This window comes from Protopterus annectens, chromosome 2.part0 (genome assembly GCF_019279795.1).
Source record: "Protopterus annectens isolate FY-2018-M chromosome 2.part0, PAN1.0, whole genome shotgun sequence".
Taxonomy (NCBI): Eukaryota; Metazoa; Chordata; order Ceratodontiformes; family Protopteridae; genus Protopterus; species Protopterus annectens.
The window spans coordinates 1,321,120,651-1,321,146,340 of record NC_056728.1 but is presented as its reverse complement, the minus strand read 5'-3'; the positions used below and the strand labels follow the sequence as shown (position 1 = coordinate 1,321,146,340).

The window sequence follows — 25,690 nt, the reverse complement described above, 5'->3', positions numbered from 1 at the left end:
AGAGCTTGGATCCATAGCTGGTAAACCATGCCGGTTCGGATCCGATATCGGATCCATAACCCACAGGTTGCAGACAAATGAATCTCCTACTTCAGATCAAAAAGTTGCTTAGACTTGAGGAACTTTAGTTTTACCTAAATAATATCTGAGCTGCTGTCTATCCAAATCAAAGGTGTGAAGAACCTTCTCATTGGCAGACTGTGGAGAAGGAAAAAGGAAGGAAGATGAACAGACTGACTAAGGGACAATTCGTTGACCACCTTGGGCACAAAAGAAGGATTAGTATGAACAGAGACACCCTGTCTCTATGAAAAACTAAAAAAAGAAGGAATAGCCATGACAGCCTGAAGTTCAGGTTGAAGGAAGAGCCAAATCAGGAATAGTCTTCCAAGTACAATGCTGCAAGGAAGCTGAAGAAGCAGGCTCAAAAGGAGCCTAGGTCATTTTTACAAAGTACAAAACTTGAGGTACCAGGAAAGCAGAATAGGCTTCCTGGAAGGCCTGATATGAAGTACGCTTTTATGAAATTGCTTGACCTCAAATCTAGAGGTCTGAAAAGGAGTCGGGGCAGATAAGCAGATATTTCTGAAAGATGAGATTTAACTGAAGAATAAGCCAAGCCTGCATGGAGCAGATCACACAAATAAGAGAGAACCAGAGGAACCTCCACAGATAGGAGATCCTGATAATAAGAGAGGCACTAGAAAGAAAATTGCTTCCACTTGGACAAAGGATTTTCTGGTACTGGGTTTCCTGGCCTCTTGCAGAACCCAGAGCACATATTCAGAAAAAAAGGTACCTAAAAGGGATCAAAATCCTATCACCCATATTGTCCATTAAAGAGTGGACAAGTGAGGATGGACAAGATATCCCTTGTCTTGGGTGAGATCATCAACCTGGTGAGGTAACTTATGGTGATTGCCCCTGGCCAAGTGAGAAAGAAGGGGGAACCAATGCTGTCTGGGCCAAAAGGGAGTCATCAGCAAGATTTTGGGAGAGTCCTGCCTGATCTTCTACAGAAATCATGATAAATGAGGAAGGAGGGAAGTGCATGGAAATATCTCCCTCAAAGGAAAAGACAGGGCATCCACAAGCCAGAGGACTTGGAACTCTCAAATAGAATAGAGAAAGCTGTTCAGATGGGAGGTGAACAGATCTGCCTGAGGAATGCCCCACCAATGGATAATATCCAGGAACACATCTCTGTGAAACATCCATTCATGAGCTTGTGTCCTGGACTTGCTCAGAGAGTCTACCACAAGGCTGTGCTCTGAGAGAATATAAACCACCTGAAGAGTCACTTGTTACTGGATGGCTAGATCCCAGACCTGAAGAGATAGTCTGCAAAGAAGAGAGGACCTTGTGCCCCCTTGCTTGCTGACATACCACATAACTGTAGTATTATCTATGAAAACTTTGAAGGGCCCAGGATAAAAAGGGGAATGAAAAGCTTGCAAACCAAGAAGCAATGCCCTCTTCTCTTGTATACTGACATGGCCTGACCTCTGAGGAGGAGGCCAGAGACCCTGAACCTTCAGGGGGCCACAAAAGGCACCCCACCCCCATCTGAGGCATCTGGAAGAGTGGGAACCAGAGCTTGAAAGGGTAGCCCTGGATTGGAGAGTTAATGAATCCACCACTGAAGCTCGAGCTTGAGACAGGGAATAAAAGGTACCAATACTTCATGGAGTGGCAATGCTGAAGCCACACCAATCTGAGATGCCACTGAAGCTTCCTCATATGGAGCCTGGTAAGATGAAGGATGGGTATGATGGAAGCCATGAACCCCAAGACCATGAGAAATTCCCTGGCCTTGACAAACAGCAAAGGGAGAAGGGATTTGAAGGAGGTTATCAGGGACAGAGCCTTGATGGCACAAAGAGATGCCACCATGGGAACCATCTGAAGCCTGCATCTGAGGAAAATATGATCCTGGGAAGCCATAAAAACTGACTTCTGGATGTTTAAGGTGAATCCCAGACTATGTAATAGGCAAACAGTAAACCGGATATCATGAAGGAGAGGCTGGGAAAAGGAACTTGAATAAGTGGTTGTCTAGGCAAGGAAAAATCTGAATACCTCAAAGGCTGTAAAAAACAATGACAGAAGCAAGGCATCCGGTGAATACTCTTGGGGCAGTAGAGAGGCCAAAGAGCAAATCAGAGAACTGAAAATGCAAGAACAAACAGAGAAACATAGAAATTTCCTGAAAAGAGGAATGATGAGGATGTGAAGGTATGCATCCTTGAGATTCAGAGACCCCAGAAAGGCCTGAGGAAGTAGAACTGGAAACAATATCTGAAGGGATAACACCCAAAAGGAAGGAAACGTGTGCTTAGCAGGGGAAAGATCCAGAATTGATCTCCATGTACTCTCCTTTTGTGGGCCTCAAAAGCATTCTGGAATAAAAACCCTTCCCTACCTGGGTGGGAGGCATAGCTTGAATGGTGCTTTGATCCAAAGGAGAGTGAAGAATCTCTGGGAAAAGAGAAAGCTGTTTCAGAGGAGATTGAGAAATGCTTGAAAAGGGAGGAAGGGACTTCCATACCATAAAATATATGTGACAGATAATGGTCAGAGCCCAAGAGTCTGAGGTGATTCATTGCCAATTTGGAAGATAGAGGGAAAGGTGGGGGAACCTGGCCAAGGAAAGGAGGAAGCTAAATATCAAGTAGAACTAGGCTTGTCGTGAAAAGAATGTTTCTGGAAGGCAGTAGTCTGAGTAGACTCAGAAGTAGGCACACACCTACAACCCTTCTTGCCCTCAGGAGGAGGCAGAGATTGCCTACAAACAAAGGCAGATTTGGAAGGACAGTTTAAAACTTAGGAATAGGAGAAACAAAAATACTTTTCAGCTCCTGCAAGACTTTGCCCTTGGCCTGGAGGGACTTGAAAAGGTCAGCTCCAACAGATCCAAAAAGGCTTTTGCTATCTAAAGGAGCATCCAAAAGTTTGGCCTTGATGTCATCAGGCAAAGCCTGAATACAAAGCCAAGAAGAATGCCTCATAATTGAGCCAAAGGCAACAGCCCTGGAAGAGGCATCAGCTGCATCTGACTGAATGGTGAGCAACTTGCAAAGGGCAGCCCAGCAGGGAAGGGGCAGAAGTCTTCTCCTTAGAGTCAGAAAGGTCAGAAACTACGTAGAAACCAGAGAAAGAAGTGCCAAAACATACCTGTTCATGTCAGTCTGGTAGTTAATGGTCCTAAAAGGCAAAATGCCAGCAGTGCAAACTTTCTTGCCCAACCTTTCTAGGCCAGCTATCCTTGTCAGATGACAACAGCTTGGTGGAGGGCAACAACTTGGCTGGTCAATAGAGACTGACACTACAAAAGAGTTAGCAGAAGGTCATTTATAAAGAAATTGCACTCCTTAAGCACTTTATAGAACCTATCTGACTTCTTAGGTGCAGAAGGCTGAGAGTCAGGGGCTACAGAAGTTACTGAAAAGGAATCCAAAAGGGCAGCCAGAACAGGAGGAACAGCAGATGGTTTAGGAGACTCCATTTGCAGGAGCTCAAAATACCCCTTTTTTTTTTTTTTGAGTATCAGAGACCTGGGAACAATCCCCCTTAAAATAGTCCATCATACAAGCAATGGTATCCCCAAAGGAGAGCTCTTCAAAAGGGGAAGCCGGACTTAAGGAATCCTCCTCCTCTGAAATGTAGTCCAATAGGGAAGGGATTTGAGAAGAATAAGCGAGGGATTCTTCCTCCTTCTCCAGATCTTTACACAAGGAATCCAATTCCCGAGGCCTATTGAGTGGAGTGGAAGACTAAGGAGGAGCAGGAAAAGAGATCCACTGAGGTGGCTTCAAGGCCACCAAAGCATTAAATAAACCCTGAGTGAAATCCTGTCATTCATATTGGGGATACTTCGCAACAAGGGAAATATGCTTTGTATTTTGTTTCTTTTTCTGTGGGATGTCTGCTCAGACATCTGACACGACTTTATAATGACTGTAGGAATCTCCTCCCTCACTAAGATCTCAGGAATCCCCCTCAGTCATTTAGATATATCAGCCAAGGTTCCCTCTCAACGTCAGGCACAGATGCTTGAAAGCCTCTGAGGATGTGGAAGAAACCAGATCCATGCCAGTCCCTGACAGGGTTGCAGTAAAGGAATCCGAAGCAAGCACCGGATGGTCCAATGGGCTTTCAACAGCCTCGAGACAGAGATATCCAGGGAAGGCTGAACAGCAGCCGAATCAAGCCTACTTTTTTTGGTCATCTTCCCCAGCAGCTGGATCAAGCCTACCTTTTTTGGTCATCTTCTGGTAGACACCTAGCCCATGAGATGGGAGGATTCTGCCATAGCACCCTGAGCCAACAATTTAAGATGTTGGTTCTCCAGGTATATGGACAATGAGAAGAGGTGACTATGCACAAACACCTGGCAAATACAGCACTGTGTTTGATTGTGGGAAGCACCCAACAAAAAAGACACTGGCAGTGACAGTCTTTATGGAGAATCTGCCTCCCACACTGACATTTTCCCTTTCTGACTGACAAGAACACTACAACAATAAGAGAAGGAAAAGAAGAAACCCCAACAGGACACTTATCTGAAAACATGGTTTGGTAACCAGCACAGCAGAAGGGCATTAAACCAATGTTCAATAATGGTGTTTGGACTGGCATCAAGGCTGTTCTGAGTGCTTGCATCCATATGTCACCTTTATGCCCTATGTCATGCGCAGGGAGCATACATGCGACATACACTGCCTATATATGAGCTGAAGCCTTTGGTATACTGGTCAGACGTTCCTTTGGCAGGAGATCCCTAAAGTGAAGAATACTGCAACACTGACATGGAAGGATATCTACTTGCTTCATAGTTTAATACGACAGCCCAAGAAGGAAAAAGGCAGTGAAGGTGAAAATCCTTCAATGAAATCTGAAATCTATCTGCTGTAAGCATACCTACTGATGACTCTTTCTGGGAAACACATCAGGCTTGGAAAGATCTCCTTGTCACAAATCCATACAGTAATCACAGCACAGTGCAATGAATCTACAAAGTCGAAAGAAAAACTTTATAACAGGCACTTATTATAGCTCTGAGGTTGCTTTAGAAAATACTTATGGGCAAACTTCTGAAAAGTCTTGCAGCAAAAGAAGTGAAAGTGGTACAGCCGACTCCCTCAGTTGCACCATGCATCCTACTTACAACCATGGTTGGGGGAGGGTGGCCCACCATGGGTACTTTTAAAAGTTCTGGAAGTCAGGCTGGATGGTCTGACACTGTCTTGTGGTGTAGTTGTGTTATGATTCGTGCTACAACAGTGATCTTTGCCATGACCATCTTACCTGTCTCAGAGATAATTTGCATCTTGATCCTCTGACTCCTTCCAAGATGCAGAGGGAGAAGGAAATTCCTCTCCCTTCCTCTCTCATTTCCAGGTGTGAGCACATAACCACATCTATCTGATGAATGTGGTAGAGTACATGTGCACAGTACTGAGAAAAGCAAAACCAGTAGACATAAATGCAGTTATGTAGGGGAGATGTTAACACCCTAGGATACATCCCTCAAGCGGATACCAGGTGTGCACCTCACAGAAGCCCCTTGCTAACTCAAGCTTTCACTACCTGAGGGCAAAGACTTCAATGCTCAAAGACAGCGAGGAAGCCTTGTGGATAGATTCACTTCTAGGACAATACAACTGCATTCAACCTCCTTCACCATGTAACAGTACTCCAACACAGGCCTGGAGCTGTAACAGTTCTCTTTCCTCTAACTAGCCCCTGTGCAGGGCACTCTGAAGCACTGCCACCCCTCTGAGTTCCAAAGCAAGCCAGGAGCTTTACCCTCCCACAACTGAATCCCTTGCATTTACAGTGGTCCTTCAAGGTATTCTCTTCTCCAAGCAATACAAACAATGACCGTATGGGTCTTGGAAGCTTAGCTGCATTAGGCACTGAATGCAAAAACTTCTCCATTATGAATATAAAGACTGAAATGGACATTGTGCAAGAATTAAAAATAAATGGGGGGTTCAGGAGATGGTCACAAGCTCCTATTGTGCATGACATCACAATGAGCAGTGGCAAATGAAATGTGAGCACCTAAAAGCTGGAGCTCCAGAGGAAAATAATAGCTGAGTTAAGAGGGCAACAACGCATATCACAATCAAAAACCAAGATCTTAGTTTCAAAGAGCCCACTGCTTCTGAATAGGTGCTGAGATGAAAGCACAGGAAACAGCCTTCTGGTACTCATTTTACATATTCAGGGAAGAGAAAAAGTTAAAAGTAATGTTACTGATCCACTGCTGTAAAAGGTGAGACCAGAAATGAACCATCTAAAAACATCATTCACAGGTTTCACAACTGACAGGTTGTTCAGCAGCATGTAACAGCAAGATAGTCCTGTCATCAATTTACAATATCTTACCTGTGATATACTTAAAAGGTTATGATGATTCTACTAGCCCTTGTTACTAATGATGCTACAAGGCCAGGTAAGTGGAGATAGTTCATACCTTCATGTCAAAAAGGTTTCAAAACTTGATAAGGGTACTGTAAACAGCACAGTAAGCTGGAGGTAAAAAGTGACACTGCTTTTGTAAGATCCCTACTGTAACTGCAAGGACTCAACCTCTCTGAAGATTCTACAGTTAAAGATGGTCAAGGATATACTAATAAAAATGTTGCCAATATTTTCTCATACAATTCACTGTCAACAAAGAATCCAGCAAGAAGATATAGTAAAGAATTTCCTTATACATATAAAGATATCCATGGGAAAAGATACCTTGTGAAGCCTTCTATTTCCAATACAGTTTAAGCATGCTTTTAGACACAATCAAATACATACAAAAGGAAACAAACTGAACAGAAGGCTTAAAACTAATGCCATTTTATAGTGCAGATGAAGAGAATATCCAGACATCTTAAAGAGAATCTATTACATATAGGAGTAATGCAACATAAAAGGACATAAACGGCACTCTTACGACATCTCGTGAAGCAACTGCCTGGTGTTAGGCCTCACTAGCGAGTGCAGGGAAGCCCACTAGAAGAGGGAGGGCACAGAGTTCCTGTGGTGATGCAGGTAGCTCATCACACCACCCAAGGACAGGGTTAGAGACTTTTTTATTTATTTACTTAACATTTGCTTACCGGGAAAGTCCAACTTAGAACAGAGGCAATTTTTGGTAGAGGCCCTGGGAAAAACACTCCAGATGCATGTCTTAACTTGAACAAAAAAGTTCTCATTGTTGGGATGGCAGCAAGAGCACAAACACTCTGTCTACCTGAATGATGGCCTCTCCAGACAGCACTCACTCTAGCGGATTGGGAGATTCCCCACTGCTAGGGAACAAACAGCCTTGAGTTCAATAGATCGAGGCTTGAAGGTTACTAGACTGGGTGAGGGGGGACACACAGGAAAAGAAAAGAAATGAAAAAGCTGAATCTATGTAAATGAAGTAAAATAAATAAATAAATTGCAGAAAAAGAAAAGTTCGTGAAACATGATGATAATGCTATGTAATGTTAAAGATGGAACAGCTTTCTTAACTTCATTTATTTAAATATATAAAATAAGAAAGGAATTAAAAGAGAAAACATGAATCTGTCCCTTTAGACCTCTAAAAATTACAGTTACAAGAGTAAGGATTGTTAAAAACCTTACTGTAACTTCAGATCATCTGGAGGTATTCAGCAGTCCCAAACTTGCTAAACTCCTCCTTCCCCCAAGTGTCATTCTCCCCGGCTTTGATTTCTACATCAACCACCAACTAGAAGAAAGTACAGTTGTGCAAAAACTTACCATAACAGTAAGTACCCTACTGATCACTGTTTCAGTATTCCAATACTGATGGGTTACCTTACCGAGGTAACCAGACTTCTGGACAGCATACCAAAGCCAAAAACCTTCTATAAGCTAGTATGACCAGTGCATGATCTAAATCCGCGAGCGTAGGGGTACATAAGTGGACATAGGAGAGTAAAGATTGTCGAGTTTCTAAAACAAGGAGACCCTGGACAAGCTTAAGTAAATACAGCAAAGAAAAAATTAGGTCAGGTAAAAGTAGAGAAGAGGGAACTTCCTCCTCCTCTGTCCATAGAGTGCATATAGATTAGTACAAACAACAGCTTGGAAGGAGGGAGGGAGGGTTTCAATACTGTGAGATTACTAAGCTCTTACACAGCTGTACTATGTCCTTCCTTAGATCATGGCTACAGTACTCCAATTCTGCTGGGTGATTCCCACAGCTCAGAGGTAGGATAGAGTGGAAGGACAGAAGACAAGGGACCATCTACCAATCTCAGGAGTAAGTATCTGACAAAAAAAGTCCCTGATTTAGAAAAACACATCAACTCAGCAGTACCTTGCGAAGGTGTGTACACAGGACCAGGTGGTTGATTCTAAAATGGATCTGGAGTTAATACCCTAGAAGAAGGCACCAGAGGAGGATAATGCAGTTGTGGAGTGTGTTTTTACAGGTGTAGAAAGGGACTTATTGTGGAAGGAAAAACAAAATGAGATGGATGGACTTAAAGATCATCTGTTTACAGATGGAGTTGCCCAAGTTGTCTTCCTGAAATGAAATGAAAAGCTGACCAGTTTTCCTAATGTCTTTAGTCATATCAAGGTAGAATTTAAGTTGTCTATGTATACTCGAGAGTGGAGATGTCTCTCACACCTGCCTGATTAGCAGACAATTTATTTTCCATCCTGGGAAAGAAAGAAGGTTTAGCCTTAAGACAGATCCCATCCATATGGAAGATGAGGAAGGGAGGAGTGGGCCATAAGTTCTAGAAGCTCAGAAACATTTCTGGCAGAGGTAAGGGCTGTCAGTAAAACAGTTTTCCAACTACAAAACTTTACATAGGTAGAGGCCACTGGTTCAAATGGTGGCAAGGTAAGTCTTTCCAAAACCTGAGATCCCGGTATCATGGGTCTGCCCTCCTAGGTGGATTCAAGTGAAAGATGCCCTTTAGAAACTGTCTGACTTCAATTCTTGAGACCAAGGGGGGATTAAGTGGTATGCAGACAGAAACAGAGGAAAGATACAGGAACAGGCTAGTCCAGTTTTTAGCAGTGCACATTAATAGGACACAAGGGTATGGACACCTCCCCCCGCCCGATAGAAAATATTTTCTATTTGGACATGCAAGACTTACTAGTGGTAGGTTTTCTCACCTCATGGAGCATCTGAATCATGTCCTCAGAAAACTGGCGTCTGAAAAGAAGTAAAATTCTATCATCCACTGTGTCAGGTTGAGAAAAATACAAGAAAAAAAGAAGGTTTCCAAAATGGGGCACTTATCTGATTAAGTCTGGGCAAAGGGATCAGCTAACAACAATGAGGGGAACAAATCCTATAGGAATGAAGATCCTATGTTTGGACTGGTGGCAAAACAGTCTATGGATCTTGCACTTCTTTGCTTATATACCCCTATGCCCATGGACTTAGGTCATGCATCAGACATACAGTATATAGAAAGTTTTTGGTTTTGGTATGCCAGCTGGTTATCAGGTTACCTAGGCAAAATAACCCAATACTGTGATACCGCAACAGTCATCTTTACAGTAAAGGAAGGGGAATGTCATTTGTCTCACATTCTCTCCTGACCCCAAGACTGACACTGGACAGGAACCAGAAGACCCAATCTTTCTTAAAGGCACAGGAGATGGACCAAGTATTCAGAGGGTGGTTGGCTAGACTGCTGGCTGAACACTTAACTCACACCTTGCACGAAATCTCCAGGTTCTGGTGCTTGGTAAATGTTTGAATCCTGGGGCGGGGTGCTGCAACACAGATAACCTATACAGACAATCTTCTAAAGCATGCAGATGAAGGCTTAATGGGACCACAGAGTGTCAGAAAGTAAAACTACCCAATGCAGTTCCAAAGCCAAAAATACAAGACCAGTTTTTCACCCTGTCTAGTTTTGGCAAAAGTAACAAAAAGTTGTAAGTTTTTTTAACAGCAACTATCCCACTCAGATAATGTTTGAAGGCTTTTCAAAGATGCAGTTTGTTCAACACTCCCACAAGACTCTGATCCCCTGCCAAACAAAAAGACAAAAAGTTCCATTCTGCCCACTGAAGAAGGGAGGCACTCTATATTTGCAGAAACTGAACCCTGAGATGGATCATCCTTGTCTCATACAAACTGGAGTTGACATTTTGTTCTTGGTAAGACCACATTCCCAAGGTCAGCCAGGTGCAGAAGTGACATATTCACCACCCCATGGAGCCATCCAACTTGAATACCACCATGACTGTTGGTGAACAAAGAGGAGATCCTGAGGAAGGCTGTTGAAATATACCTGCTAACCACCACCCCTATTTTCTTTAACACTTCAGGAGAGAGGCAAATATGGTCCACCAAACAAACTGTTCAGGTGCTGAACCCAAAATTATTCCAAAACCCACTGAGATAACTTCATTGTTTGAATGACAGCCGATATAAACCTCAAAGCCAGGAGAAAGAAACAGGTTGAGAAAAGTTAAAGAAGTCTTATTAGGCTCAATGTCTTCACCAAGGAAAGGAACACACAACCCACTTTCACATCTAGAAGTAGCCTTAAGATCATTATTCTCTGAAATGAGGCAAAATGACTCCCACAGATTCAAAATTTACACTAGCAGACCAAACAGCTGCAATGACTTGTCCCATTGATTTGGCAGCTGCTAGTTACAATGGGACAACAGGAACCAGTTATCTACATGGAGGAATATTTATATTCCCAAATGTAGAAAGCATCAGCTACCACACAAGCACTTGGTACTTATACATGGTGTAGGGGGACAACATTCTGAAGCATATCTTTCAACATCTTAGTGCAAGACATCTAGGCAAAGCCAAAAATAATGGGGTAGACAAAGGCTCAGAATCAGAGACAGATTTTAATTATTGTTCTTATCAACATAGTAGGTTGATAGAATAACAGATCTCTCATTACCACACATTTTTCTGATGGCTAAGTCGTCTGAAATTGAAATGTCTGCCATTATTTATTGACTTAAATCCTCAATGATTTGCCAGAAATACAAATTTATAAGGAAGACGAAAAATATGATGCAAAATCTGGCAGGTGTGTTCTGAACGGCTTGTAATGAATGAAGTGACAATCTTTTGAACTCCAGCACAAGGTGAAGGCCTCTTGTCTATGTGGAGACTTGAAAGAAATGGAAATACATTGATCCTGTCTCCAAGGGAAGGTAAGCTCAAACACCTCTGCAGAAGAAACAAGTGCTCAAGATAGACTCAGTTGCAGTGTGGGGGGGGGGGTACTGAAGAAGGGTGATGTATGCTATTATGCACCCCTACAGGCATCCATACTGATGGCTTTTTAGGTTGTCACAAGGAGGAGAACCTGCACCCAAACTGCCTCCTACTAAGTTTGCAGGTGGTCCTGCAAACAGTCAAACCTGCTGCTGGATGTCCTGATGAGCTTGGACTTCTAAGCTTGTAGTAGACCCCTTCCTGACCTGTTGGTTGATCTGAAACAAACCCTGCTTTTGGCAGCCCATGTCCTGACGCAGCTTCTAAAAGGTCTGTGTGCTTGTTGTGTCAGATGTCTTGTGATCTCATACAACTGACGTATAGAGGTTGCTTCTTGCTTCATCCCCTTAAAGATTATGTGCATCCTTAACAAAAAACGGAGGTCCTCAGAGTGGCCTAGAAGTAACAGCCCTTACTAAAGCCCAGACAACCCATATTTGATTAGCAACTGAGACACTTGACAAAGCTGGCAGGGAAGAATGGGCTTGGTGGAGCAGGAATCACACTGCAGTATTTATCTGGTGCATAATGAAGCACTTTCAAAGCGAGTGAGTGTTCGCAAAGGGAAGGTGCTGTGGGCCCCTGTGGTGATGCAGGTAGGCCATACATAAAAATGCCCTCACGGCTGGGATACCAGATAGGATTCAAAACAGCATCAGGGCTGCCTAAATGATGCCCCCCCCACAGTACAGTTCCTGCCTTAATGTTAAGCATGCATTCTCAGTTGACTAAGGAATGAATGGATGTGTCCAATGAGAGGAAGACTAGATGTTTGGCAGGTGTGGGGATTAAAAAATGGAAGTCGAGAATTCAGCTGATCATACTGGATTTCACTTGAAATTCCAACAGATTGCAACCAAAAGTTGTGGTCTGAAAGAGACCCAAATACTCTGTGGCACAGGTCTATGAGTTAACAACGGCATAACATGGACTGGGACAGTTGACAGATTAATAATTCATGAATCGTCTCCAAAGATGCATCCAGGTCTCGAAGTACACAAAAGCCTGCTATTTTACACAGCAGTTTGTCCTAATACAACAGTTGTCCTAAGAGTTCATAGGTTCATAGGGAGGTACTAGGCTATTGGCCCTAGGGCCTATATAAGCCTAACCAAGAACGTACCCTGGCTTTCGCCACCCAAGAAAATTATTTTCCTGTGCCACTGTCGAGCAGAGCCACAGAAGTGATCCCCGGGGTGAATTTCCTATTTCCCATCCAATCATCAAGATTTTTCTTAAAGAGTTCTAATGAGGAGCTTTGTGTGATATAGATAGGTAGTTTGTTCCAGAGTATGGGAAGTCTCTGGGACAGGAATCTATCCCTCCAGCATGTTCTGTTTATTGTGGTGACAAGGTTTAGGTCCCTAGAGCATGTAGTTCGGAGGGATTGTGATTTCTTTAAGTGGAGCATGTCCAACAGCTCTGGGTTTGACATAGCTTTGCATGTTAGGCAGAGATTGCCTCTGAGTAGGCGATATGTGACTGAGTAAAGCTGGACATTTTTGAGACGGTCTGCATATGGCATCTGTTTGAGGCTGCTAAACCTCTTTGTGAGGTATTTCTGCGGTCTTTCCTGTTGTTGTAGATGTCTTGTGAGGTACCTACCAAAAGGGGGGGGTTGTACTCTATAATGGATCTAATGAGTGATGAGTAGAGGGGAACAATGACCTCTTTTTTCCTGGATGAGAAACCTTTTGTGATGAGGTGTGCCACGTAGAAGGATTTCCTGACTACTGTGGCAGTGTGATTATCAAAGGAGAGACTACTGTCCACCTGTGTCCCAAGGTCTCTTATCACACTTTTGGTGTTAAGTTTACTACCGCCTATGTGGTAATTCATGGGTACAAAGTTTTTGTCAAAGGGGATGACAATGCACTTTTTGGCATGGAGCTTGAGGCCATGGCTTTGACACCAGGCATCTTTCTCAGCGAGGCCCTTTTGTAGGATGTCCACATTGTTAGGAGTTTCGATTACTACTCCTAGTTTTCAGTCATCTGCAAACTTCGTTAGCCAAATACCTTCTGTGTTAGCCTGTACTTCAGAGAAGTAGATACCAAACAGGAGAGGACCCAGGACTGAACTCTGTGGTACTCCACTTGTCACTGGTCTGAAGTCAGATCTGGAGTCTGCTACTTTCATAGTGTGGGTTCTGTCAGTGAGCCAGTTGGCAACCCATCTTGTGACATAGGGATTTATACCTAGTTTAGTAAGTTTATCTATAATTCCAGAGTGGAGGGATGGTGTTGAAAGCCTTGGCAAGATCTAGATAGGCTGTGTGAACCACCTTACCCTTGTCTACAGCTTTCGTGAAGAAGTCTATCAGGTTTAGGAGACATGATCTGCCTTTTATAAACCCAAACTGGGTAGGGTCCAGAGTATGGAGATTACCAATGTCTTTGTTTATAAGTTCCATGATGATTCGTTCCATGGCCTTGCAGACCAGGCTCTTCAGGCTAATGGGGAGGTAGTTCCCGGGGTCTGTGGTGGCTCCCCCTTTGTGGAGTGGGATAACCGTCACTGTGCGCCATTCAGTGGGCACAAAGCCTGAGGTGAGGCTATAACATGGTACATAGGTGGGGTGCCAGTTCACTCTGTAGTTCATGTAGAATGTAGCCTGGGATGTTGTCAGGTCCCATGGATGTTGCGTTCTGGCTTTGGAGATTATGGTTTTTACCTGTGCAGCCATGATTACAGGAACTCTGCATTCTTTCGGTATAGAGATGGGCCCTTTAGGGGGTGAGGGGGGGGGGTAAAGTTAGCACTGAACCTATCTGCCAATATGTTGGCAATATCAGTTGGTTCTGTAAATTTAGTGCCATTGTGTTGTAACTCAGAGCAGATCTGAGTGTTGCCATTGAGATTCTTGACATAGCTACAGAATGCTTTGTGGTTGTCTTTAGAATCAGTGGCAATTTTGTTTTCGTAACTAGCTTTTGAGGATTTTATGAGGAATCTCAGCTTCTTACTGAGGCTGACCAGGGAGTTCCTCCAATCATGGGATTTTTACTCTTTTTTGCAACAGTTTCTTTCTTCTGTTGTAGAGTTTGTTTATGGCAGAGAACCACCAGATTGGCTTAATTGTTTTTGGAGGATAGCATCTTAGTTCTGTTAGGGATTAGCACGATCCATGCACTCGTGTAAGTGCTTATAAAGTGCAATTGTGTAGGATTCAGCAGTCGTATCTCTATTGTCTGTCTGCATGGGTGTCGTGAAGCTTGCCACTTCTGTTTTAAGAAGCGTGAAGTTGGCTTAGGAGAATTTTTTACAGTAGTTTTCCTAATGTGGGGTGGGGAGAGGATGTGGCTGTCTAGGGTGATTAGCTTGTGCTCGGAACTGACCTTTGGTGCAGAACACCGGTCACCCATGTTGGTAATGACCAGGTCTAGGATATTGCTGCCCCTGGTGGGGGTGTGGATAAGCTGATCCAAGGGATTAGAATTTATAAATTCCAGAAAACGTTGAGCAAAAGAGTTGGTACATGAGTAGTTTTCCTAGTTAATGGTGGGGTAGTTGAAATCGCCCATTATTAGGGTGTTGGGTTGTACCCTAATATTTTCCAGTGCATCTAGAAATGAGGAGTGGGAATCCTGGGGCATGGTTGGGGATCTGTAGCAAGCTACAATTTGGATTGTGGTCTTGCCCAGAGTTAGCTGCACTTGGGATAATCTCGGATACATTATGCTGAACAACTAGCCTGGAGGTGTGGGTATCCTTAATAAATATGGACACGCCTCCGCCTTTAGTGTTTCGGTCCAGGTTAGGTGGCCGAAAGGTGTGGTATGAATTATAGCCTGAAATGCAGGGGTCTCTGGAGCCTTGAACCAGATGTCTGACACTGCACAGATGTTGATGTTCTCCATTTTAAGGAGTGCCTCGAGTGAGTGCATTTTGAGGTTTAGACTTCTAGCATTAAGTAGCATTATCCTCAAATTTTGCTTGCCTGTACCTGTTACGGTTTTGAATTTGTCATTTGAACTTTGCCTAAAAAAGGCACTATAGTGGTGGCAAGAGCCTTAACCAATATCCGGAATCCCAAGGGTGACAGCTGCAGGCCATCTGTGGCAAAGCATCGTGGTTTGTCGATCATGTCATCCCAGGCAGACAGATACTGGATCCCCTTAGAATGACACCAGAAGTTTAGCCAATTGTTGAAGTCAATCATTTTGTCCTTGTACTGTAGTATCATTCTGGGTGATGGCAGGATGCTACTCAGGGCTAGGGTCATACCTGCCTGGGCTACAAGATCAGAGAGCTCCCTTATGTCTCTTTTCATGTAGTCCAGGGAGGTACATCTGAGGTCATTCACACCAACATGGGCAATGACAGAGTCATATTTGTACTTGTTGTGGAGTTACCTGAGTGCGTGCGTTATAAGGCAGATCCTGGCACCTGACAGGCAGCTGACAGTAACTTTCTCCTTGTTTAGCCTGGTGAGTGGAACATCAGTGTGCCTGACTATAGAGTCATCTGTGACTAGAGTGTTGGGTTCATTGTTATGCCTTATGGGCTGTGGTTGAGTGGCACACTGAGTTTGTGGGCTATGTGTCATTTGGGTTGGGTTGGGGGGCGGAGGTTACCCAGTTGTTCAGTATTTTGGAACTTATGTGAACAGTGACAACTTTTGACCAACATGTGCCATTGTTGTAAGAATTCCTTCTATAGTGCACAGCTTATAAATAAAGGGATTGTGTCTAAATTAAGAGATGCCATAGTTTTCCTATTCTCAGCCCTCATTAGGCAGTCATCAAGTATAATGCCCCTTTGGCATGTATCTGTCCAGAAACATTCAACAACAGGAAGTCCCACAGACATACGTAACTAAAAAGATACAAGGCCTAAACAACATGTCCTACATGGACTGACTCAAAGCACTGTAACTATACTCAGTATTCTACAGACTGCTAAGAGGTGGCCTGTGTTTGGCATATAAGGCATCCTCTGCCCCACTACTGATGGATTTACTGCACATCAGTAAGTCAAATGGCATCAGAAATATTCAGTATATGATCTAAATATCTTCTGCAACATCAACAGAATAGTTTATATCTCGCAGAGAATTCTACGTTTCTGGAACAGACTCCCCATCCACATAAAACAAAGTTCTTTCCTGTCCATATTCAAGCACAACTTGGATCTATGGATGGTTAAAAGAAAATTTATCTGAGGACTTCCCCCTGTACTACTAATGGACAGACACAACTCCTAAATGCTTTATCATATGCATGGGTCCCCTCAAATTATCTGTGGTATGATCCTAGTTATTCCCATTTGGAGTAATAAATAATTACCAACCATGGGATAGGTAAGGCCACTCTAACCAAATGGGATAGGTTAATTCTAGTACAAAAAGGGAGCTTGGCTAGTCTTAAAATAGCCCTCATGGGCAGCTAGCTTAGTACATACCTATGAACCTATAATATGGGGTCAAATGCACTGCAGAATTAGTGGCTCCTAGACTCAAATGTACAGTGGAATACACTTTCTTCTATAATCCCTGTGCTAACATGGGTCTGGTATACTATGTGACATTAAAACAGCAGTGAAAAGTAACTTCTGTTTGGACCTGAAGGAGAATGTTAACATATGCCCTCTTTTCAGAAACTGTGAAAACCTCCTACAGTGATTCTGTCTCTACCCTAGTCCTGCATGTCAGATGAGATATCCTAAAAACCTCTGACAAAAAGCTTGATCTCCACATTAACAGTTTACAGAATCTTTCACTGAAAGACAGATGGAAATTCAGATACTCTTAATCAAAGGGAAGTCTAGCAATCATGCAGATCCAACCTGTGTGGAAGACGCACATTATACAAGTCTGTAGAGGTACTTCATCACAAATAAAGTGACATGGAGACAATTATGGATATCGAGCACATTCTCTGTGGGACTGCAAGCAATGTTTCTAGTAATGTTGCAAGAAACATACTGAGCTTAAGTCAAAGAAGCAAGTAGCATACAAACCTAAGCTAATGGTCATTATCAAAGGGCACAGAATGTTTGTGTTTGAAGCTTATCAACGCATTCCATGCTAAAATAGAAGGAGCTCATATGATTATAGATTTGAATCTTTTTATCAATACTTTCCATGGCTTATAATCAGTCTCAAGCTGAGCCTCCAAGAAAATGGTGCTGCCAAGAGACTGGTAATGTCTGCATACTGAGACAATTGCATGTGTGGCTTCTGACAGGCTACTAAGGAAGCATTCTGACAAAGCACACTGAGAAAACGTATGACCATAGATAAGTTATGCTGATCTCTAGGAAATCCACAATGTCCCTTCAGTTGAATCTTCTTTCCTAAAAAGGAGCTCAAAATAAGTTCTCTGGTGCTGGTGGTACCACAAATGTGAAGCAAAATCCATATAAACTTTGGTGATGATACATTGGGTAAGCTACTCCTTAAAAAAAACTGGGATGCTGTACACGATTTATGTCAAAACTCAGAGAAAGATAAGGGCCTCGGTGAGGTCCATTATCAAATAGAGCAGAAGCCACTAACCAACTATATGACAAAGCGGCTAACATACCTACATAACAACTAATGAAGTATGATATAATGAACAGGACAGGCTAATGTAAACAACCTTAAAGCTGGCAACCTATCAGTTAGTGAAACTGGCAAAATACTACTGTTATGGACCTGAAAAAAAAGGGACCCAAGGAGCAAGCAATGAGGCAAGTTTCTCCATTATTTATTATATAAAAAAAAAAAAAAAAAAAAAAAAAGGCTAGTGATAAGCCAACCAGCAAAAGAATGACTGGCACTATTCTCAAAAATAATTTTATCTATAACTCCTGACTCAGCATGGATCTTGTACCTTACATGAGACTAAACAGCAGTGAAAAATCACCTCCTACTGTCTGGAACTGAAGAAGGAGTTAGCTGTACTCTAACAAGAACATTTTTTACAGTCAGTGGCTCATCTGGTAGCAGATTCTCCTTGATGCAGGAAAATCAGAAAGGTGTGAGTTCTTTTCCCACTCCAGGTATTTTGGTTTGTTTTCCATTACTTTCACTGCAGTACAGTACAAAAGGGGTGCTGCACTTCTGAGTGTGCCATATTTCAGATCAGATATTATACCGAGGGCTCCATCTCCCTGATCTGGCTGCAGCTCAGGTGGATAAAAAAGATCTCGCAACACTTATATAAAAGAGCAGGGGAACTTCCCTGGTACCCTTGCCAAATGTCCCTTCATCAGTATGGATACCACCTTGATTCTCCTCTAAAGAGAGGCCACTGGCCCAATGGGACTAACACAGTCAACAAAAAATAAACAAAAATAAACAAAAATAAATAAACAGCAACAGAATTAAAACACAAAGCTCATAGTATAAAATACATAGGCCTGTACAGACAGCATATACAAACAGTCTGATACACACCGAAAAAAATATTTCTACAGCACAAGTAATGACAGCAACAGAAAATAGAGACACAACTTCTCTATACACAAAAGAAAATATTAGGTTTACCAGAAGAGGTTTACAAACAAAAATACAATAAAGAAGTTACTAATAGGCAAAACAGCAAAATGTACAATGCGGCACTTGTGTATACTGTGCATGTAACAGAACTTGGAAAAGTTATACTGAGGCAGAATGGCAACCCATGACTGTATAATACTGCTGTTAAAGGATATTAAGTATATGGTGGACAGTGCAAAAGCCTTATTTGAGACTCCTGCTGGCAACAGATATTGAAGATCTCACCAGAAAAAACAGCACATCTTTTAACCCAGATGTCACTTGCATCTATGACCATTAAATGACAATAATGCAACTCGTGATAAACTGATGCTGAAGTTCCAAGTGAGAGCTGCACTCTTCAGACAGGCCCAAGATTTCGCAATTTCAAAACAACCGCTCTTTAAATGTCAAAAGTTAACACAACAACTAATGCTAAAACAGAAACGTTAACAGTTCTGACATTATCACACAGTCACTGTATCACTCTTTATGGATACATGTATAAAATAAGAAGTTATGTACCTACCATAACGTTCCATGTTAGTTGTCTTCTCTCGCCTTCTTTCTTGCTTGATGGGTTCGGAGCCGATCCTCGGCTCCATTCGGCACTGCTAAGCTCGAGAGTCACTTTTACCAGCTCGAGGCAGCCCCATATCCCATGATGCAAGGCGGTAAGTACCCAGATCTCGTTTGATGACAAAGGGCAATAGCGCCAAGCATAAATACTTCCCAAAGGAAGAAAGAAAGAAAGAAAACCTACAGGAAGGACCAGTTCTGAATGGTCTTCAGCATAACAATCTCTTGTAGAAAGGTCAGTCCAGGCCTGGGGGAAGGAGGGAAAGTCATAAGAAAGAAGGCGAGAAGACAACTAACATGGAACGTTATGGTAGATACATAACTTCTTAATGTTAAGTTGTCAATCTCGCCTTCATTCTTGCTTGATGGGACCGCGTCCCTAGCACCTCTATCCTGGGTGGCTCAATGGAACAGACTCTTGAGGACTGTAGAGCCAAAACTGGCTCTGTCCCTGGAGGCCAAGTCCAATTTGTAATGGGAAACAAAAGTATGAGGAGTGGCCCAAGTGGCCGCTGCACAAATAGTGTCTAAAGGAAGTCTAGCTTGAAAGGCTGTAGAAGTAGCTAAGCTCCTAGTTGAATGTGCTTTAGGTTTTGAGCACAGCTGTTTTCCCCTGAGCAGATAAATTTCAGAGATGACAGAAGACAGCCATCTAGATAAGGTCACTTTAGAAACAGGAAGGCCTTTCCTGTTATCTGCATAGGAAACAAAGAGTTGATCAGTTCCTGAATTGTTTAGTTCTGTCCAAATAATATCTGAATTGGCGGTGGACATCAAGATAATGTAATTTTGTTCGATCTGTTTGAATAGTTTGGAAAAATACAGGAGTTCAATGGATTGATTCAAATTAGCCTTTGAGGCGACCTTAGGCAAAAGGTCGGATTAGTTCTCAATGATACTCTGTCCTTGTGAAAGACCAAGTAGGGGTCGAACCGAAGAGCTTGAAGTTCAGACACCCTCCTGGCGATGTAATAGCTACTAGGAATAAAGTTTTCCAAGAAAGAAATTTTAGAGAGCAGGAAACAGCTGGCTCGAAGGGGGGGAAGAATCAAGGATGTCAGCACTAAATTTAGATCCCATTGAGGAGGAGGATTCCTGATTGGAGGCTTTAGCAGGAAAATTCCTTTCAAGAAGGCTTTACAAAGCCTATGGGACATGATATTGTGATCTGCGATCCCGACATGAAAGTTCGAGATAGCAGCCAATTGAACTCTGACTGTGGAAGAAGAGGAGCCTGCATGAAAAATCTCTGCTAAGAAGTACAGGACTGCCTGAACAGGGGCAGTGAAAGGATCAATATTCTTGGCATTAGCCCAATAAGAGAAACGTTTCCATTTGCTTGCATAAATCCTTCTGGTAGAGGATTTTAAAGAAGCTACTATGATGTCTCTAACAGGGTTAGAGATCAAAGGAAGCCTGGCTAAGGAAGGAAGTGGAGCAACCATGCTGTGAGGTTGAGAGAAGGGATACACCGGTGCAGCTGACCGGATTGGTGAATCAGAAGATCTGGCACTGGGTCCAGATGCCACGGCTGCACCAAAAGGTGACGATGGAGGAGCGGAACCAAACTTGTCGAGGCCAGTAAGGAGCAATGAGAATCAATTTGGCTCTCAAAGCGGTTGCTTTCTGGATAACTTGAGGGATCAGAGGAAATGGAGGAAAGGCATAAAGAAGTCCCTGGGGCCAATCCTGGGTCAGAGCGTCTCTGGGGGGATGGCCTGAAAGAGGGAAGAGAGAGAAGAAGTCTGGGCATTTGCTGTTTTGGGGAGTAGCAAAAGATTGCAACATGGGCGACCCCATTCAGAAAAATCTCTTCCGCTATAGATTGCTTGAGAGACCACTTGTGAGGCATGAGAATAGCTCTGCTCAATCTGTCCGCTACAATGTTGGTTTTCCCAGGGATATCGTTGCTACCAGAAACCGATGAGAGGAGATTGCCCATTGCCATAGTCTGGCTTCTCGACACAAGGGTAGGACTTGGTTCCGCCCTGTTTGTTGATATACCAAACTACAGACATGTTGTCTGTGTGGACTGCAATTGTCCTTACGGGAAGAAAGTCGTTGAGGGCTTGGCGTTAAAAGCACTGCTCTCATCTCCAGGACATTTATGTGCAGGTGGTACTCGAGCGGCTGCCACGTCCATGAACCATCCTGCCCTGATAATGACCCCCACCCGATCAGGGAGGCATCCGTGGTGACAGTGGCTACGGGGATGGGGGTACAAAGTGTCTGCCTTGGTCAACCTGGGGAGATGTGATACCCCAAGCAAGATGATCTTTGCAAGTCTGTATCACCAGAATCTGGTGGCGCATTGGAAGTTGTTGGTACGACCACTGTGTGAACAGCATCCACTGAAGAAGGCACATGTAGAAGCGAGCCAGGGAAAGAAGAGTAATGGCCGCAGCCATGAGGCCTAATACCTTTAGAACCATTCTGGCCTGTACTTTCTTGTTGGCTAGAATGATCTTGACATGACTTTGAATGTCTGAAACTCTTTGATCTGTGAGGGTAGCTGACATCCGAACAGTGTTTAAGTTTGCGCCTATGAAAGTAATAAACTGGCAGGGCGATAAGGATGACTTTTCGAAGTTGATCGAAATGCCCAAAAGAGTACAAAGCTTTATTGTGTAATCCCTGGCTTGAATAAGCTGATGCCTGGTGGTGGCTGAAAGGAGCCAGTCGTCGAGATCTGGAAACACCTGGAATCCTTGGCGTCTCAGGTGAGCCGTGACCACTGCCATGCATTTGGTGAACACTCTGGGGGCTGTAGTGAGACCAAAGGGCAGGGCTCTGAACTGGAAATGACTGGACCCCAGCTGAAGCGGAGAAATCTCCTGGGCGTCTGTGAATTTTGATGTGATAGTGCATCCTGAAGATCTATTGAGCACATCCAGTTGTCCTTCTGTAAGAAGGGCAGAATTGACTGAAGAGTGACCATTGAATCTTGTCTTCCTCACAGACTTGTTGAGTCTGCTGAGATCCAATATTGGTCTCCAGTCTCCCGTCTTTTGGGGACCAAAAGAACCTTGAGTAGATTCCGGGCTCTGAATGGTCTGTTGTAACTGGCTGAATGGCTCTTTTTGCAGTAGTTTTGAGACTTCTAACTCTGCAATTTCCCTTAGACCGGCGGTACATCTGGAAGGGAATTTGAGGGTAGAAAGGACTTTCCTCGAAAGGAATTATGTAACCCTTGGATATGATCGACTGTACCCATCTGTCTTGAGTGAGGGAGTGCCAGGCTTCTGGGTACAGTGATAATCTTCCCCGACTGCCTCCAAGGAGGGACAGCGGGCAACATCTCAGGGATGCTGAAAGGGCTTGTCAGAGAGAGGCTCTCTGTTTCCCTGGTTTTGGACCCCTCTGCCTCTAGAAGGCGTCTGTTGTTGTTACCCCTATGCCTCTAGGGGTAAACTGACCACGTGAATCCGTGACTCCTTGGGATTTGGAACCACATTTTGCCACCTTTCTGTCCTTTGGGGTAAGGTCTAGAAGGGGTGGAAAACGGACTCCTGACAGAAAGAGTCTTGCCGTCCTGCTCACACCTGGTCAAAGTTTCCTTCACTTGAGGGCCAAACAAAGCTGACCCATCAAAGGGAGAATTTGTGAAGGGGCCTTAAAGGGATCTGCAAAGTCACATAGCCGCATCCAGGCTTGGCGTCTAAGAGCCACACCTGTACCTCACGGGCCCTACTGCTCCATCAGCAGCATATGATATTAGCCGCATGGAGGAGTTTGCAATGGAATTAAGGGTTCCTAGCTGTGAAGCAATTTTTCCTGAGCCCCTGCAGCTGTAGGATCCTGTACAACATCACCTAGCTCCTTAAGGATATCCCTTTGGAGTCTGGTGAAGTGACATATGTAATTCAGCGAGCATAGCAAAGGTTGCTGAGGAAAACATCCGCTTACTACCTATCCATGGTCCTAGAGTCCTTATTAGGAGGATGGGCGGTTTCTGGAAGGATCTGCAAGTTCCTTCTTGGTGGCAGCAGCCACCACCATGGCATCAGCGGGGACACCCTTAGTGAGGAATTGCTTATCACAGGGCAGTAATAAATTTTGAAGGCCTCCTAGGGACTGGCTCTACAGAGTCAGGAGCAGCCCGCCTTCGGGCAATAACCTGCATAAGGGGTCGAAGGCGGAGACACCCAGGAGGTGGAGGGCCGAGATCCAAATGCCTCTAGGTATACTGACTCATCCTCAGAGGGATTATTGGTGGGCCAGTTTCCCTCTGTCTAAGGAGTTCTAGGATGTCTGAGAAGGAGACATCCTCAGAGAGGATCTTGGGGATCCCTCTGACTCATCTAAGTCAGTATCTGAAGTGATAGACTCGGGGAGTCTACATGTTTCCTCTTACAGGTCCTCTTCCTAGGAGGATCTCCCGAAACATCAGGAGAATCCTCGGAAGAGGATATTCCCAATGGGGAAACCTGAGGCGGAGGATCTCTGGGTCCTGTAGCAAGAGAAGTGGCAGAGATGTCAACAGGCACTATAGAGGGAGGAGCTAAGGGAACAGACTGCTGGCTGATACCCGTGGCCAGCACACTTCATCACCTCGAATGCTCCCCTCCCAGGAAGGTCCGAGAGAACCCGTTCCGAAGAGCTAGGAACTCCAGGGACCACCGAAAGGGAAGTCTCCGAGGCAGATGTCGGAGCAGAGCTGATCAAGGCCGAGGCTCCAAGGGGAAGGCGGGCTCGGACAAGGGTCGATGCCACTCACCCCCTCGGAGGAGACCATGGAAGCCCGGCCACGAATCCCTCTAAGGAAGGTCTCGAGAGGAGATAAGAGTAGAGGCTGAAGGAACAGAAGGGGTATCTGTCCCTCAGCCGTAGCAGTAACCATTCGAAGACTCCAACTCCAAGCTCTGGGGTAGAGTTGAAGGAGGAACAACAATGGGGTGTGGACCAATAGTCGTCTGTTGAGACGGACTATGTAACATTTGGGCCAGTGCCTGTGACTTAAGTAATCTACTGTCCACTCTCTCTAAATCATGGTCAGAAAGCCTGGATGACCTTGAAGATCGGCTCCGATGGCTCCGTTCGAGAGGAGAGGTGAAGCGAAAGTATCGGCTCCAAGGAAGGAGACCTAGACCTCTTCCTCGAAGGAGCCATCGGAACCGATAATACTATTGAACCTGGAGCCGACAACTTATCAGAGCCGACAGGTAGCCGATGCATCGGCTCCAGCGGAGCCGATACAGCCACAAAATAGCGGTGTCGGAGCCGATCGCCAACACCGATGCCTGAGCCACATGGTGGTCGGAACCGATCGAGCCGACACGAAGTGGTCGAACCAGAATCGGCACCGATAGCCATCGGTGCCGAAGGTGTTAACCTAGAATCGGCTCCAGCGGGCGATCTCGACTCTGAATGAGTCGGGCGAGGCCGCAGGCTTGGACACAGAAGCCTGGGCCTTGGAAGACTTAGAAGTCTTGGATGGAGCCGACTTAGCGGAGAGCCCTCCGGCTTAGAAGGCCCCTCAAAATCAACTTATTTCTTCTTTCCTGCAGGACTCTCTGGCTGAAAGAATGACATATAGCACAGGAGTCCTGCAGGTGAAGAGGCCCCAGACAGTACAGGCAAGAAGTGTGACCGTCTGTCAGAGACATTTTCTGACAGCACGAGTCACACTTCTTAAAGCCTGAGACCCTTTCTTTAGACATGGTGTAAACACACAGACACACACACCAGTCAAAGAAATTAAATTAAATATACCAAGAGGTATAACTAGTAAACACACACACACACACCCTAACAGGGGGGGGGGGGGGAATGGGATGGGAAAGTCTGACTAAAAAAGTAAGAAGAGACAGAGAATTTTCTGTCAGAAAAGGTTTAAAACTAATATATAACTAACAATTAAGGGTTTTTTTGTTAAAAGGGGCTAAAATAGCAAAGTAGCAAATCACTTACCAGGAGCTGGTAAAAGGAGGACCTCATCAGCGACAAGCGAGATCTGGGTACTTACCGCCTTGCATCATGGGATATGGGGCTGCCTCAAGCTGGTAAAAGTGACTCTCGAGCTTAGCAAGTGCCGAGTCGGAGCCGAGGATCGGCTCCGAACCCATCAAGCAAGAATGAAGGCGAGATTGACAACTTAACATCATTCACATGCAAACAAAAGGGGCATTTTTAAAGATAATGGATGATTAAAAATAAAGTGACCTCACCTGGTTGCAAGTGTCTGCTAAAGAATGTATGGCTTCTGAGAACATGCTTGCAGATCCTGTGTAGAGCCAGGCAAGTAGTTTGAAGAAAAAGTTCAGTCCATTTCTGAAATAATTAAAAATGTGTTAAATAATTGACCTCAGTCATTGCTAATTTTCCACCTTTTAATGCTTTCTTCATTGCATACTACAAAGCTGACAGAGAAAACTAAAGTACACTGCTCAGCCAAATAACAAAAG

At 44.1% G+C, this 25,690-nt stretch overlaps 1 protein-coding gene across 3 annotated transcripts in view; it reads right to left on the bottom strand.

Moving 5' to 3' along the window:
• The window catches only part of SLC30A9 (solute carrier family 30 member 9), a 1,654,027-nt gene that overhangs the window by 596,187 nt on the left and 1,032,150 nt on the right, over positions 1 to 25,690 (bottom strand). For all 3 annotated transcript variants that reach the window (XM_044061511.1, XM_044061513.1, XM_044061512.1), the window contains one exon: positions 25,454 to 25,556. In XM_044061511.1, coding sequence (XP_043917446.1) covers positions 25,454 to 25,556 — 103 coding nt within the window. The remainder of the gene's footprint in view (positions 1 to 25,453; positions 25,557 to 25,690) is intronic.